This window comes from Setaria italica, chromosome I, assembly GCF_000263155.2.
Source record: "Setaria italica strain Yugu1 chromosome I, Setaria_italica_v2.0, whole genome shotgun sequence".
NCBI lineage: Eukaryota > Viridiplantae > Streptophyta > Magnoliopsida > Poales > Poaceae > Setaria > Setaria italica.
This window is the reverse complement of record NC_028450.1, coordinates 37,464,799-37,480,622: the sequence shown is the minus strand read 5'-3', so window position 1 is coordinate 37,480,622 and position 15,824 is coordinate 37,464,799. Positions and strand designations below refer to the sequence as shown.

The 15,824-nt window shown below is 47.6% G+C and overlaps 1 protein-coding gene across 1 annotated transcript; it reads left to right on the top strand.

Moving 5' to 3' along the window:
• The first annotated feature begins 5,224 nt into the window (after nucleotides 1–5,224).
• LOC101778838 (U-box domain-containing protein 21) lies at nucleotides 5,225–6,958 on the top strand. Its single transcript, XM_004953798.3, has one exon. The coding sequence runs from the start codon at nucleotides 5,384–5,386 to the stop codon at nucleotides 6,746–6,748; it is 1,365 nt and encodes a 454-aa protein (XP_004953855.1). The 5' UTR covers nucleotides 5,225–5,383; the 3' UTR covers nucleotides 6,749–6,958.
• Nucleotides 6,959–15,824: the final 8,866 nt, after the last annotated feature.

Sequence of the window (15,824 nt, the reverse complement as noted above, 5' to 3'; positions counted from 1 at the left end):
ATTCGTCTCGCGAATTATACTCCATCTGTGCAATTAGTTTTGTAATTAGCTTATGTTTAGTACTCCTAATTAGCATCCAAACATCCGATGTGACAGGTGTTAAACTTTAACAGGTGTTTCCCAAACACCCCCTAATTACAGTGCCATAAACCGCACGCAGTGTGGCCACTGGCCAGTACTACCCGCTCGGACAGTGTTATTTCCGCATTGACCTTTAGGTCCAGTTTGATGGACTTTCCTCCTGTCTCCGGCTTCTCTTGACGGGCTATGTTCATTTACTGTAGCGCCGAATTTCTTCTCTCCCTCCTCCTCCCCTCACGGCCTCACCAACTGGCAAGAGCCGGAGGAGTTGGCTCCTCCGACTTCTTGGGCTACAGTAGCCGGTGCCGGTGCCAGGTGGAGCCGGAGCCCAAGGAGCCGGCCAAACTGGCCAGCTGATCGCGAGGGGAGTGAGAGGACGGGGGCCGTGGTGTTACGGCATTCGCCATTTGCACGCACCCACGGTGTACTTGTGTAGGAGAGATCTCGCACATGTACCCTGGACGCGCACAGGCCACGTCGCGTGGATACAGAACACAGTGGTGGTACCACTGGCTGAGTAGTTGGGGTGCAACGTTATTTCGCGCCCCGTCTAGTCGCCTTGCCACAGCGTCTGTCTGTATCGCTGCCGCTCGGAACTACACGCGAGAGCGCCGGCCATTTAACACAAGCGGACGCCGGGCGGGCGGGTACGGCGGCGCTGTTGCGCGAGGAGACGCGACGCGCCCGGGGCCTTGTGGTTGTGTGGCACTGTGGTGGCGCTGTGGCCGTGTGGCGTGGGTGTGGCATCGCATCAGGGGTGGGGGGATTCGGGGCTCGAGCGGTCAGTGTCCGCGGCCCGGGCGGCGGCCGTAGCAGGAGATTAGGGGTGATATCCAGCTACACCTGTCGCATCGGATATTTAATATTAGTTAAGAGTATTAAATATAGTCTAATTATAAAATTAATTGTACAGATGGAGTCTAATTCGCGAGAGAAACCTATTAAGTCTAATTACTTCATGATTTGACAATGTGATGCTACAGTAACCCTTTACTAATGATAAATTAATTAGCTTTAATAAATTAGTCTCGCGAATTAGACTGCAATTAGTTTTATAGTTAATAATTAACATCCGAACATACAAACATTAACCTGCTTATTAAATGTACAATTAGTTTTATACCGATTCTCGGAAAGATCCGAACATGGACGTTACCCTCCTCTTAACCGGTCGGCGGTGGTGGGGACTCGATCTGCAAGCTGCGGGCATTGACTCCTGTGAGTCCTGTCTAGGGCAGCGCCGCAGCGGCCATCGGCCTACGCACCGGACGGACGGGACGGCAGGGCGCAGCCGCGCAGGGCAGACGGCAGAGGCGACTGACCATCAGGGGCGTCGCGTCGCTGCTGCTGCCGTCATGCCAACCGAGGAGGCAGTGCACATATTTTTTTTTCCCAGAGGACAGTGTACTGTGTAAACATTTTTGTTTAGACAGTGTACTGTGCACACATAGGGAGTTGCGGGACGTCGCGTGGGCTGTGTGGGTCGAGTTACGGGATGGTTTGTTTGCGCAGAGAACAACTGAAGAAGGCCGCCCAAGAGCTCGATCGTTTGGGCCACGGTCCAATCTTGTGCTAATGAGGCCCAGATTGCTCTTCGTCTCGTGCCAAGCAGGAGGCCCAGGTCATGGGCTGAGCCGATTTCACATTATGCCAATCAGCCCCAGGCCCAAGTCGTAATATGGCCTTCTATTTTCTTTTCCATTTTTAACTTGTTTTTTGAGACAATTGATTGAAGGTAGCAAAGTTGAAAAGTTGTCGTCCATTTTTATGGCCTTCATCGAAATCTTCAGCAACCTGTGGTGTCCAGTGAGATGCTAATGGTACAGATGAATGTGCAACCAAGATCACAGCACACATGATGCCCACATTTGCCGTGGCTTTGGCCTGCCCCGTCCCGTCGTAAGATTGTAGAGAGATCACCCGTGACGGAGATGAGTCTTCGTTCCCTGTAGTATATGGCAGACAGGGAACCAATCCCAATATGCAAGTTGCTTGGAATCCTGCGAGCTGTGGTGTAGAAGTCCAAAGGGAATAGGACTACGGAAGATAAGAGATGACATTTGACATCATTCCGTCCTTGACCCAAACTAGTGTGCAGTAGCACGACGCCGACACGGCTTGCGAAAATGTATGTCACTAAACCCTGTGTCCAGCACAAATAAAAGATATGGCTTATTCAACCTTATGGGTAGGGGAAGTAAATGGACAAAAAATTTAGCCTACAAATCTAAAGGATCGGGCTCATATTTTGTATGTTTTTGAGCTAAAGACGATTAAGGGCTTAGTTGAAATTGTAAAAGGGGCATTAGAGCTACCATTACCATCCCTTGGTCAAATTACGCATATATAGGGCCCTGGTGTTGAACGTTGATGCTGACTGATGGAGCCATGCACGTTGCATGGCTACCTCTATCGAATCTTCTTGCTCAATCACACACTACTCAATCTCGTCCTGTCTATTCGCTCCACCTCTGCAATTGCAGTGCTGCACAGACTAGATGCCACTACCGATTAGGCGATTACATACACGACTTGGAAAAGGCCCCAAACGACACGATCGACACCACCACCTCTCCCAAGTCCCAGTCGACCTGTTCCTTGATTTCTTGCTGCAACGAATCGATCCATACGGCGAAACGAAGACTCGACCCGTGAGTCCTTAAGTCTCGCCAAGCGGACAAGTCATGGCGCCCTGTCTACCTATTTTAATTTCGTGTTTGCAACCAACCCGAACGTGGCGTGTTGGTCTCCCGAGGTCCAAAAGTCCACTAAAAACTTTAGAAAACGAGGCTGAAGACTAAGTGGCAAGTGAGTTATTTGATTTGTTAGACTGGTATACGTAGGGGTTCCGGTTCGTGATGACACGCATTGGATGAACGGGCTTTGTTGATGAGCTCGCTTCTGCTTTCGCTGCTTAGCTGTGGGATCGTGGCCTAGTCGTTCGGTCGATCGAGCTGGATCGACGAGTACGGTCACGGAACCGACCGACCGACGCGTGCACCCGGCCGTCAAAGTCTCCGATCCAGTCGTCGCCAGCCGTAAACCGTCACACAGTACCCACGCCAGTGTGTTCGACATGGATGTGTTCGTCAATGAATCCATCTGAATCAGGTTAGCTGACAGCGCTCAACAAACTTTGATGTCACACCCTATAGCTAGATCTAGTGACATCGTGCAAGGATCTTCAGCGCCAAACCAAAACAATATAATTTGCTGACTTAAGCTTACACTAGCTATATTGTCTGCATGAGAAAAAAAAGCAGCAAAAAATTTATATTTGGTTTGCAGCCCCAACTTTTCCAATTTTCACCTTTAGATTTGTTGCTTGCTCCCTCAGCCCCATATATTGAATAATTCCTTAGATTTCCAATACAGATTAAGGTTCCAAATAAAAGACTAATATGACCCTAATTAAAGTCCGAGGAATAACACATGCACCAAGGCCCGAGCCGATAAAAAAGCTACGCTAATCCATTGATGCATGCCCATGAGGTGGAAAAACATGAAATGCTTATCTTTATGTGTAAAATTTAAACACCAAGAATGCTAACATATATGGATGGAGGGAGTATACCAGAACTAGCAAAACTCCCACCCGCGCCTCATTTTGTTTTCATCTAGCTTGTGTGGTTTTTGAACGATGTCAACGTTCTATACATCTATATGAGGATTTGAAAGCAAAACCGATGCTAGCCATATTGGCACTAGTGGAGAAGTCAAAAACCCAAAAGTTGTAGTCGTGAAGACGATGTATTCGAGCAGCAAGAACACATCTCATACCATAGTGCCTCGCCAGTCACTAGGTGGGGATAGCGAACACTAGTGATGCATAGTGGCCTTCGGGCAGCAAATGCTTAAATAGAGACCTCGCTTTCATTCCAAGAGTTAAAAACAAGGAGGCGGTAACATAGGGAGAAGAGATTATGAGAGGGGGAGGGGGAATAATGCTTAGGCATATTTAAAGGTTGAACTATTGTTATCGTAAATGGGCACCGGAATCTAGATCGAGAGGGGCTCGAGCCCCCTACCCCTGTAAATCCCATGAAGCCCCCCCTCCCCCAAATTTGAGGAGGAAGAAGAAGGAAAGGAGAGCCCCCCTAAGCTCCAATCCTGCCTTCGCTTCTGGTAGTGAAGGCCTTATATATGGGGCATATGCTGCTCAATTTCTTGTTTTCTTGAAGCTCAAAATCAAAGGCTTGTACACATAACTGTGTCACAACCCATGGGTCATGGATCTTGTAGTTGGTCAAGTGGTGCTGTAGAGTGTGGCATCATGCCAGATCCGGGTCAACCCAACTATTGAATTGCCGTATACTTGTATACTTATACCTTGAATTTGGTTGGGGACATCGATGATGAAACATTCCACTGAAAAGTTTGAACATTCCTTGTCTTTCCCATGGGTCCTTCAGTGTTCATAGTCTCAAATCCTTGATTGTTACCGTTCTATTCCCGATTTATGTTCTAAACCTTGCAAGTTTGCGGTAGCATACCCTAACTATTATAATATTTTGAGTTGGGTCCACCCAACTCAAATTTATATTTATATTATCAAACTGGTGATGTGACATGGCGACAACTAATTGAGGTGGATCTTAAATAGTTAAATAGAAGGTAGTACTTGTAAGATGTGCTTCTCACTTCCTTCCAAATTATAGGTCGTTTTAGTTTTTTAAGATTTATATATATTATTATGCATCTAGATATAGTGTATGTCTAGGTGCATATCTAGACAAGTCAAAACGACCTATAATTTAAAACGGAAGGAGTAGTGTCGTGTTTTGGATAAAAAGATTTCACTTAGAAAAGAAACCCTAAACCAAAGTAGTTTATCCATACTTATCCGAATCATCGGAAAACTAATGAAAATCTTAAGTGGGATGGCTAAAATGCCGCTCCACCCCAACCAAACTCGAAGTGCAGCCATCCAAACAGCCCTCCATCTCGGCCAAAAAAAAAAATACCATCGCTATTCTCCGCCCGTGGCGTGTACAATTCAAACTTGCGTTCAACGGTCAACATTCAAACTCCGATCCCAACGAACCAACACCTTCCAGTCCCCGCCCGCACTCTTCAAATCGCGCAGGCCCACACCCCCAGCGCACGCACGCCCTCACACGTTCCTTCCATTCAACGTTCCCGCCCGCAACCTATATATCCCCGTGTTTTCACCACGCCGACCACCAGTCCACCACCGCCCCCTCGTCAGCTCGCGGACTCGCTCGCCCACCGCCACCGTGCCGCGACCGGAGGTGCAGCCGCAACGGCAAGCCGGACACGTCTTCAGCTCCACCTCGCAGGGATGGTCACGCCGGTGTCCCGCTCTCGCCACCGCCCGCGCGCGGTGCGGGTGGCGGTGGCCGAGGTCCCGCTCACCACGAGGCGGACGAGGCAGCCCGCGCCGACGCCGGCGGCGGCCGCGGAGCCGTCGGTGCCGGGCCACTTCGTGTGCCCGATCTCGCTGGACATGATGCGGGACCCCGTGACGGCGCCGACAGGAATCACGTACGACCGCGACAGCGTGGAGGGGTGGCTGGAGCGGGGGCACGCCACGTGCCCCGTCTCCGGCCGCCCGCTCCGGGCGGAGGACCTCATCCCGAACCACGCAACCCGGCGGATGATCCAGGAGTGGTGCGTCGCCAACCGCGCCCTCGGGGTGGAGCGCGTGCCCACGCCCCGCGTCCCCGTCTCCGCCGACGACGCGGCCGAGCTCCTGGCGGCGGTGAACGTGGCCGCGGGGCGAGGGGATGGGCTGGCGTGCCGGCAGCTGGCGGCCAGAGCCAGGGCGGTAGGGAAGGAGAGCGAGCGCAACCGCCGGTGCCTCGCGGCGGCGGGAGCCGCGCGTGCTCTCTCCTCGGCGTTCTCCCAACTCGTTGACCGGCCGGCGTTGACTACGACCGGTGCGCTGGAGGAGGTCCTGGCCGCGCTGGTCGTGTTCTTCCCGCTCGGCGAGGAGTCCAGGCGCCACATTGCCTCGCCGGCGTCGCTGAACGCCGTCGTCTCGATCCTGTCCCACGGCGAGACGACCGCGCGGGCCAGCGCCGCCGTCGTGCTCCGGGAGATCGCCTCGTCGTCTGATGCCCAATGCCTCGACGCCATGTCCGAGACCGACGGGATCCACGACGCGCTCATCAAGCTCCTGGAGAAGCCCGTGTCGCCGCAGGCCACCAAGGCCGCGCTGGTCACCGCCTACTACCTTGTCCAGAACACCGGTCGCGCGGCGTCGTCCCGCCGCCTGGTCGAGCTCGGCATGGTGCAGCTCCTCGTCGAGCTGCTGGTCGACGCCGACAAGGGCATGACGGAGAAGGCGCTCGCGGTGCTGGACAGCCTGTTCCTCACGGAGGAAGGCCGCGGCAGGGCGTACGCGCACGCATTGGCCGTGCCGGTGCTGGTGAAGAAGATGCAGCACGTGTCGGACATGGCGACCGAGTTCGCCGTGTCGGCGCTGTGGCGGCTGTGCAAGAACTTCTCCGGCGAGGGACCGTGCAAGGCCGAGGCCCTGCAGGTGGGTGCGTTCCAGAAGCTGCTCCTCCTGCTGCAGGTCGGCTGCATGGGGGTGACCAAGGAGAGGGCCAGCGAGCTTCTCAGGCTCCTCAACGGATCGAGAAGCGGCGTCGAGTGCATCGAGTCGGTGGATTTCAAGGGGCTCAAGCGACCCTTCTTGTGAGTGTGCAGAGACTAGGTTAAGAAAATTAAGATGTGGATACACGATACATAGACATAGTTAGGCTAATTTAGGAACTCTTCTCCTTCTCTTTTTGGGAGGAATCACATATTTTTTCTCCTCTTGCTCTTGTTCATGGACATTTTGCAGTAGTGATACTGTGTACGACGATCATACAGCCAAGGAAAAAAAAAAAGCTCCAAGTTTCTGACATTCTGCTTGCCGGTTTTGAATGTTCTTGGCGCTTCTGATACGGAAGAGATGCCATGTCCCTTCGGCCGTCTGCTATGCCGCTTTGAATTCAAAGCTGAGAACACAAATTTTGACTCGAGGGAGGGAAGACTAACGGGGCGTTTGGTTCCGTTTGCTTATTTTTAGCACGTGTCATATCGAATGTTTAAATACTAATTAGGAGTATTAAACGTAGAGTATTTACAAAATCCATTACACAGATGGAGGCTAAATGGCGAGACGAATCTATTAGGCCTAATTAATCCATCATTAGCAAATGTTTACTGTAGCAACACATTGTCAAATCATGGACTAATTAGGTTTAATAGATTCGTCTCGCCGTTTAGCCTCCACTTATGTAATGGGTTTTGTAAATAGTCTACGTTTAATACTCCTAATTAGTATCTAAACATTCGATGTGACGGGTGCTAAAAATAAGCAGGGTGAACCAAACAGTTTATTATATTATACAATACAACCTCTATAGCAAGGCCAAACAGTACATACAAAAGAAGTGTGCAGTAGTTGAGCGTTACATTTTTGTTTTTAGAATGAAAGAGCCTTACATTTGAATATTGAAGACCAGCGTCACAGAAGCAAACAGCAAGATAATGGCAACAGACACGAGCAGCTAGCCCATCTAAAATTTTGGCGGAATAGAGGACGTCCCTCAAATTTTGCCCCTCGGTTACCAGCAGACCATTCTTGTTCTCCAACTTTTTTCGATTCTCATCCCTAATTCTATGTGTCACGCCACCACAGCAAGGGCAAAAACATGAAGGACGACTCTGATAGGCGAGGGACAAAATGAAGTTCAGGGACTATAGTGGCTACTCCGTCTAGGATTTTCGTGCCGTCTTATCTCCATTGCTGTGATCGATGCTGCAGTTCAGGTTCAGCACCTCTTTCTTCAGACGGCCTGTGTATAGAGTGGTCTTTGCTTGGCTCAAGCCGTGATTCATGCACGTACGTTCAGGAAATGAAGAGAGCACAAACGCAACTTGACATGGACATCGATCGGCCGGCCTTCTCATATACCTTTTGTATGGACGGTGGATTTTCTGTGTGCTCAAGGCTCGCCTGGTTTTGGTCCCAGGGAGGGACAAACGTTATACATGTGCACTATTCCACTGTTCACACGCGCCGAAAAGAAAATTCCTTTTGCTTTCACCCTTATGCTTCCCTTTTGCTTTAACGTGCCTTTTTTTAGGCCGAACACACAAACGCTGTCTTTTTGCGCCAACCTATGCATGCTGCATGATCTCCACTGGAGGAGCTGGAGCTGATCGAGTACGTCGCAAAAGGTTCTGGAGACACCAAAAGAGAAGATCACGTCACATGCACCATGGATTCGTGATCCATGAGCAATTGAGCATTGAGGAAGCTCTAGCTGCTGATATCGATATCGATGGGATGGTAGCAAACCTGGCACGTACTTGACCAGCCACAGCCTCATGTCACTTTCACCTGAGCGCCTAATTTTCACCGTCAAAGTTTCACGCAGCACAAGTTATTGATCCTAGCTAAAAAGACTCATCAGCAACAAAGACTGCCCAACTATCCCAATTTTCTTTCTGTCAGTACAAGACTATCAGACTCGGAGAGTCTCCGAGTCATCTACGTGTCACCTATGCATATAGTACTATATCATTCAACACTAATCAGTCGTAGTGACTTGTCCCGTTAATTCTTCGTCATCGGTTAGAACAAGAGAAAGAGATCGAAGGAGACGGACGACCGAGCCTGGAGTGATGGAGTCTCCGGCCGGACGGACGGAGCGGATGAATCGTCACGGCACCGATGGAACTGATCGACGCAGTCGTCGCCGGCGCGGCCGTATGTCCTGGGCATCGTCGACTTGTCGTCTGAATTGTAATTACCGCCATCTCGGTCGGCCCGTTCGTTCGTAAGCACGCAGAAATCAGAGCATAGTTACACACGGAACAAAAAAAGTTCTTGGCACTTCACTTGCTCCAACGGCGAGCGCCAGAATTCTACCCCGTTCAACACCTAATAAACACCAGTGAACTGTGCCTGATCCGATGAGCTCATCGATCGGACAGCTACAGCTACATCGTCGGTCGTCGATCCATCCATGGCGCTATCGACGAGGACCGAGACGGAGACGGAGACGGTAGACCAGGTAGATCCGCGGCTGGTCTCACATATATCGCATACTATTCCGGCAGGAGCAAGGAGATCCTCACTGCTGGTCTCATACGCTTTGTGTATACGGCCCTGTCCGGCCCGGCCGGCCATTCATCGGGTATTCCCATGCCGTTTCCATCCGTTTCGCCCGGTCTCTCGAGGGAATCCGGATGCTGATTGATGTTACCAGCTAGGAATTTGCGGCGACGTAGCCGGTCTTTGGAGCCTAGTGGTAGGAGTAATCGTTGCTTGGCATGCACTAACGGTTGTCTGGTTGGGGTAAATGATCCAGGGTACTGAGCTTACTGATGAGTGACCTGGAGTTCACTCTGGAAATTCGAGGTCCGGGTGATTATATCGGATGATTATCGGATCAGAGAATTCGGCAGGATAGCATGTTTGGATTTGTTGTCTCTCTATGGTAGGAAGAAAGGCACGATACCAGTAGCATTGTTTATGGGTCCAGGGAAGACCTTGGGTAAACTAAAGTTTATCATATCTGCTACAAAAACTAGTACAAAAGTAAATAAAGCATGCGTATAGTAGTGAATCCATAAAAAAGAAAGGGTAAGGTCTACAATGATTGGCCACTACCATGTCGGCTTCACGGAGAACTGGAGCTTTCTTTCATTTTCCTTTTTTTTTAAAAAAAGAAAGGGGGATCGGAAGATAAATTAGACAAGAAGACGACAGGATTCACAAAAAGAGATGGAATAAGCTCCAAAGGGAGACCAAAAGCAACAAATTCAGAATCCAGTTGTACAGCGAAATTCCAAGTTCAGTTTGCTTGGCCCTCTCTGATGTAGCTCGAGTGCGTGCGGACGCAAATGGCAAACTTTTCCATGTGGGGATGTGGCCATCTGGTAGACTGGTACCTACTGACTTGTCGTTTGTACAGTTGCGCCACACTGTCAGAACTTGACTTGGACTACGCCTAGTCAGTCAGCCTCAGCAACAAACGACGAACGGTGGGTAATGACTGTGCGAACATGCTTGTTATTCTTCGTTCGGGCCTTTGATTGACTGGGCTACGCTTTCGCTGTTCCAAACTGGGCTGGGCTTAGCGTAGCTGCGGCCCAGTATCTCGTTGCTTGCGGTCGCTGCAGTCGCTACTACCGTGAGTGACGTGCAGTTTGAGTCAACAACCATCCCTGTCGCTACTAACGTGAGTGACGTGCAGCCTAGAGAACGAAATTCTGTTCAGCACTTGCACATCTTTTTTCAATGCCAGTGGATTAGCGGGTGATGGAGAAGCAATTCTGATGCTGATGGATGTCAATCGATCACGGCTTGGCAGATTGATAGGTGGATGTCCATGTTGCTAGGTGCCTAGGTGCATGTAATGATTCTGTAAATCAATTTTAAGATATGCTGGTCTAATTTTAAAACTAATTCATTCTTGAGAGTAGGATGCATACGGATGGATGTGCGTGTGCGTGGATGTTTCACAAATTTTTAAAAAAAGCACTTTAGTTATAAAATATATTTATCTAATGTAATAGTAAATATATTTTATACCCCATACCACTATTTTTTATTAGAATATATTTGTAAGGTCCTGCATGGTTTTATGAAATTACCTTAAAAACACATTTGCTTATTGATAATCAAAATCTCAAAAGTGGAACAATAGATTTGGCAACTTGAGGAGTTGAGCCCTTCGTACCGATATGGGTTGACCTAGCGATTTGGCATGACAGCTTACCACAATCGGGTCTTCCGTTAGGGAGAAAGGTGCTAAAGAAATGTATAGCAAAATTCTACTCCCTCCGTTCCAAATTGTAAGTCATTTTAAGAATCTTGGAGAGTCAAAGTATTTTAAGTTTGACCAAATTTATATGATAATATAATAACATTTATGATGTCAACTAAGTATCATTAGATTCTTTATCAATTATATTTTTATAGTATATTTATTTGATGTCATAAATCTTTATATTTTTCTCTATAATTTTGATCAAACTTGAGATGATTTGACTCTCCAAGATTCTTGGAACGACTTACAATTTGGGACGGAGGAAGTAGATGATAACGAAGAACGCCAAAGACGAGACAATCCACTACAACTCTACGAGCATGAGATGTTATGGCGATGTGGCTGTAATTATCCTATCCACGAGACCACGACCTTTTTGATGGTCACAAATTGACTTGGAGTCGTAAAAGCCAAACATATCCAAAAGAGTGTTTACCGGCGATAGCACACAAACCATCCTCTCCAGTCATAAAACATAATGATTGGTTCTTTAAGAACATAAAGAAAGGCATAGCGAACATTTTGCTAGGAGAAGATCATGACACGCGTGCATCATGCCTGAGAGCATGCCAGAAATACCTAAACTTGTACGGGAAATAAACTAAGCATAACGTCCAGATGAATGGCCAACACACCTGCTTCACTGAAGATTAGGAGTTTAACCAGACAAGAAAAGTAACACAAGACGACAGGAAGAATGGAATAAGACGAAAAGGAAATAAAGTTCGATTCGAATTCTAGCTCTGGATCCAAATTTGAACTCGAATGGTCTGGTCCCTATGCTCTTTGCACTGCTCTCGGTGGGTGCACATGCCAAACGCAAAACGGCAAACTCTTGGGGGGATCTTTTGACTGGTAGCTGCAGCACGCGTCCAACTGTTGACTACTTGGACGCCAAGTCAAGGTCAGCGGTCAACCCAACCCACCTATATTTCGCAAACGGGCCGTTCAGCAAATTTCGGCCCAATAGACGCTAGTAAAAAAAAGAGAGAGAAGCTATTGCATGGTTTAACAGCCAAATTTGAGTGCGGTTAGCTGTCGCTGTCGCAGAACCACGATTCAATAAGAATAAAAATAAGGAGATTCCAAAATATTATGGGTGACAGATCAGCAATCATTTTGAGTTGTTTGTGCACGTAGTGTTCCGTTGAAGCGTCATGCAGCAATTTAAGGGGTGTTTGGTAAAGGGGTGTTTGGATATCACATGTTAAAGTTTAGTCCTGTCACATTGAATGTTCATATGCTAATTAGGAGAACTAAATATAAACTAATTATAAAACTAATTCCAGAACCCCTAGGCTAATTCACGAGACGAATCTATTAAGCCTAATTAATTCATTATTAGCAAATGGTTATTGTAGCACCACATTGTCAAATTATGGACTAATTAGGCTTAACAGATTCGTCTCACGAATTAGACTCCATCTGTGTAATTAGTTTTATAATTAGAATATATTTAATACTCCTAATTAGTATCTAAACATTCGATGTGACAGATAAACTTTAGCCCCGTGAAGCCAAACACCCTCTAAATGAGAAAGAAGGAGAGACCGCGTGTATGCATAAAGGACAAAAATAATGACATCACTTACGATGCATGCAAATTCGAAACTAAAAAAAAGTTATAAATCCTAAACTGAACATCCAAATTAAATTTCAATTTCACCATTGCGTTTGTTATAACAAGATGTTCAAAACAAGACCACACTCGACTATATTGAGAAAAATATTTTAAAAATAATTATTTTTTAAATACAAGATAATTAATTTTTGACCATTGCAAACACATGCTTCGACACCAGGAACAAAAGATTAAACATAATGAACAAATAAGAATATACTGCGAACAAAAGGTTGAATGTTACGAACAAATAAGTCGACATCGCCGAGCAATTTATTCTGCAAAACGAACAAATTACTCTTGGAGAAGAATAAATATGTACAGATGACGAACAATACTCTTGAAAAAGCGAACAAATTATTCTTTAAAGGCGAACAAATTATCTCTTGAGGACGAACAAAATATGTACATGTGACAAACAACTCTCATGTGACGAACAAGTTAGCATGTAAAACTAATAAATCAGTTTGCATCACTAACTAATCGATCAAGTAGTACTATTATGGGACAATAAAATGTAGGTTTGTTAAGTTCCAATTATATACGAAAATAATGACGGATGATATGATTAAAAATATAAATTATAATTTAAGGTAAAATTATACACAAATATGTTGTGGATGTAGACAAAATAAAAGGGCAAATAAATAACATAAAAGAATAAGAAAAAGAAAAGAAAAGAGGAGGGAAGGTAGTGTTAACCAAAAGAGAGGAAAGATAAAGAGAAGAAAAGAAGAGAGAAGAAAAATCGAAAAGAAAAGAAGGAAAAAGGAGAGTGCATGAAAAGAAATAAATAAATAAAATAGAAGAAAGAAAAATAAAAATAATATAGAAAGAAAAATAAAACAGAACGATAATAAGGAAAATAAAGAACGTACCTGGTTACTCTCTTGTCTCCCTCGTCTCCGGGAAACCAGATGCATCGCGGCCCACGGTGCTTCAGTCCTTGGTTCCGCGGCCCACTCATTGCTCCCTTGGTTCTGCAGACCACGCATGTCCCTCTGTTGCGGCTTCAAGCGACACGCTGTTTTTTTTTTATCGCGTATGCGATAATAGCCGCGGCCGCCAAATTTTCTCTACGGATCCGTTGGTCCGGACGAGGTTGCAATGCTATGGGTCGTTGGTTATGCAAGACGAGTGTGACGAACTGACGATGCCTCCCCTGACAGCTGCGATAGCCTGGTGACGGCAACGCCATGTCGATGGATTCGCTGGTGGAGGGTTCCCTGGCTGGCTTGCGGCTGGTCACCGTGCTGGTGCTGCACCTGCAACTCCAACGACCTCGCCGCCCTTGGTCCGGGTCATGAGCCCGGCGTAGCCATGAGAACAAAGAGCATGGCCGCAATAAGCTTTCTCACCGCAACAGTTTATAGTTATGGTCGTTGAATTCTGTTCCTAACATGAAGCTAGCAGAATGGCACGCTAGGCTTTTGTGTTTGGTTCGCTGTCGCAGGTCGCCATGCCGCGCCACCACTCCTGCGCTTAAGCTTCGGCGGCCGTTGCCAACAGCCAAGACATGAAGCTAGAAGAATTACACAGGTGAAGCTATGCCACCAACACAAGGTGAAACACAAGAATGTTTTCTTGTCTTGGCATAGGAAGTAGCTACGGAGTGCTTATTACGTTAGCAGCGCAGTCAAAATCCCCTGTTCAAGTCAAAGTCTAACGGAAGGTCGTCAGTCAGACGTTCACAATCACAAAGACGGACTAGAGGACGCGTGATGGTCTCGATCTGCTTGCTCCCAGACAAAAAAGAAGCTTTTATCAAGGAGTGCTGGGCGTTGGATGCAGAACATTTCCAGCGGCCATGTGGGTTGATCCACCACTGTGCGTGGCATGTTCAGACGTGCTCGCCAAGTTGCAAATCACACGCGCATGTGTACACCGCTCGTCGTCTCTCTTTAATTTGCAGCACGAGAGCACGAACTCGAATGGAACTAAGCTCGCGGTGTCGCTAAGCATGCCTGTGCGCTGGACAAGGGGTAGCTGATGGCAAGGAGCATGAACGCACTCTGCTCCACAGTTACCTGTTCCTCTTCCATTCAGGATTCAACAAACCATTCATTCACATGACAGATCGGGACTATCACTTTATTCAGAAAAGAAGATACTATCATTTATCGAGACTTAACAACAAAGAAATCAAACATAGTGTTTTATCACATTGTGGTTGCAACAAGTATATCGCCTATCATCACTAACACTATCACACAGTGAAGCATACATATAGCATCAAAGCAGGCCACCTATATATGTACATACAGCACTTGTGATGACTTGTGTCCATCTGTTGGTTGATTTGCGTTGGTTGGATTCTAGCGTCAGATCATTACGGATGAGGCGGGCAGGAAGGGGGGGCTGTTGGGTTGCTGGTCACGGGGTCGAGACATGGACCTGACAGTTGCTGCAGATACAGCCGCTTGAGGAACTGTATGATAGGGTGGCCAAAGCTGGAGGCGGCCTCGCCGCCGGCCCAGTTATCGCCTCCTTCCAGTCGGCGCGCCGACCCTGACACGACCAACACCATCAGCACTGCCATCAGCAGTGGCAAAACGAATGACTTCCTCGCCATGGCCATCCTTACAAGCTGTTGCATGCAGATTTCAGTAGCTAGCTGGGTTTGTACAGTGTACGCACACACCTTGTGTTTCTCTCTCAGCTACCTTTAATTCTCCTATATGATCCCCTCCTAGCTACCTTCTTGCTCACTATATAGCTAGTGCTCTGCACGGGTATATATAGCCTCGAAAGCTTTGTGAAAGTTCCATGCTATACCCAGCTCTTCTTCTCACGGCGTGTGCGACTCGACATTGCGGTAGACTCGAGATCTAGCGTGAGCTTCAGCACTGTGCTTCCACGCGGGTTCTAGTTCTACCGGTCTTCATCAGGGAGGAAAACCGCAGTCGCCAAACTCGCTGTCGGTGTGTCACCGGCCTGCGGAACGTCGCGTCCAGCCGCGCGCGCGCGTTTTCATGAGCCGTGGGTCGCGAGACACTCAGATCCGAGCCTGTTTGGTTTCCCTGCTTATTTTTAACATCCGGCACATCAAATGTTTAGATACTAATTAGGAGTATTAAACGTAGACTATTTACAAAATCCATTACATTAAGTGGAGGCTAAACGGCGAGACGAATCTATTAAGCCTAGTATCTAAACATTCAATGTGACACGTGCTAAAAATAAGCAAAAGTAACCAAACGGGGCCCAGTGATGATGCCACCGTACGCACGTCACGCGCCGGGCGGCCGGACCACGAGGTGGTAGTGTGGGGTCTTATTCCGGAAATCCATGACCTCTCAGTCTCTGATACAAGTTTCTCACGT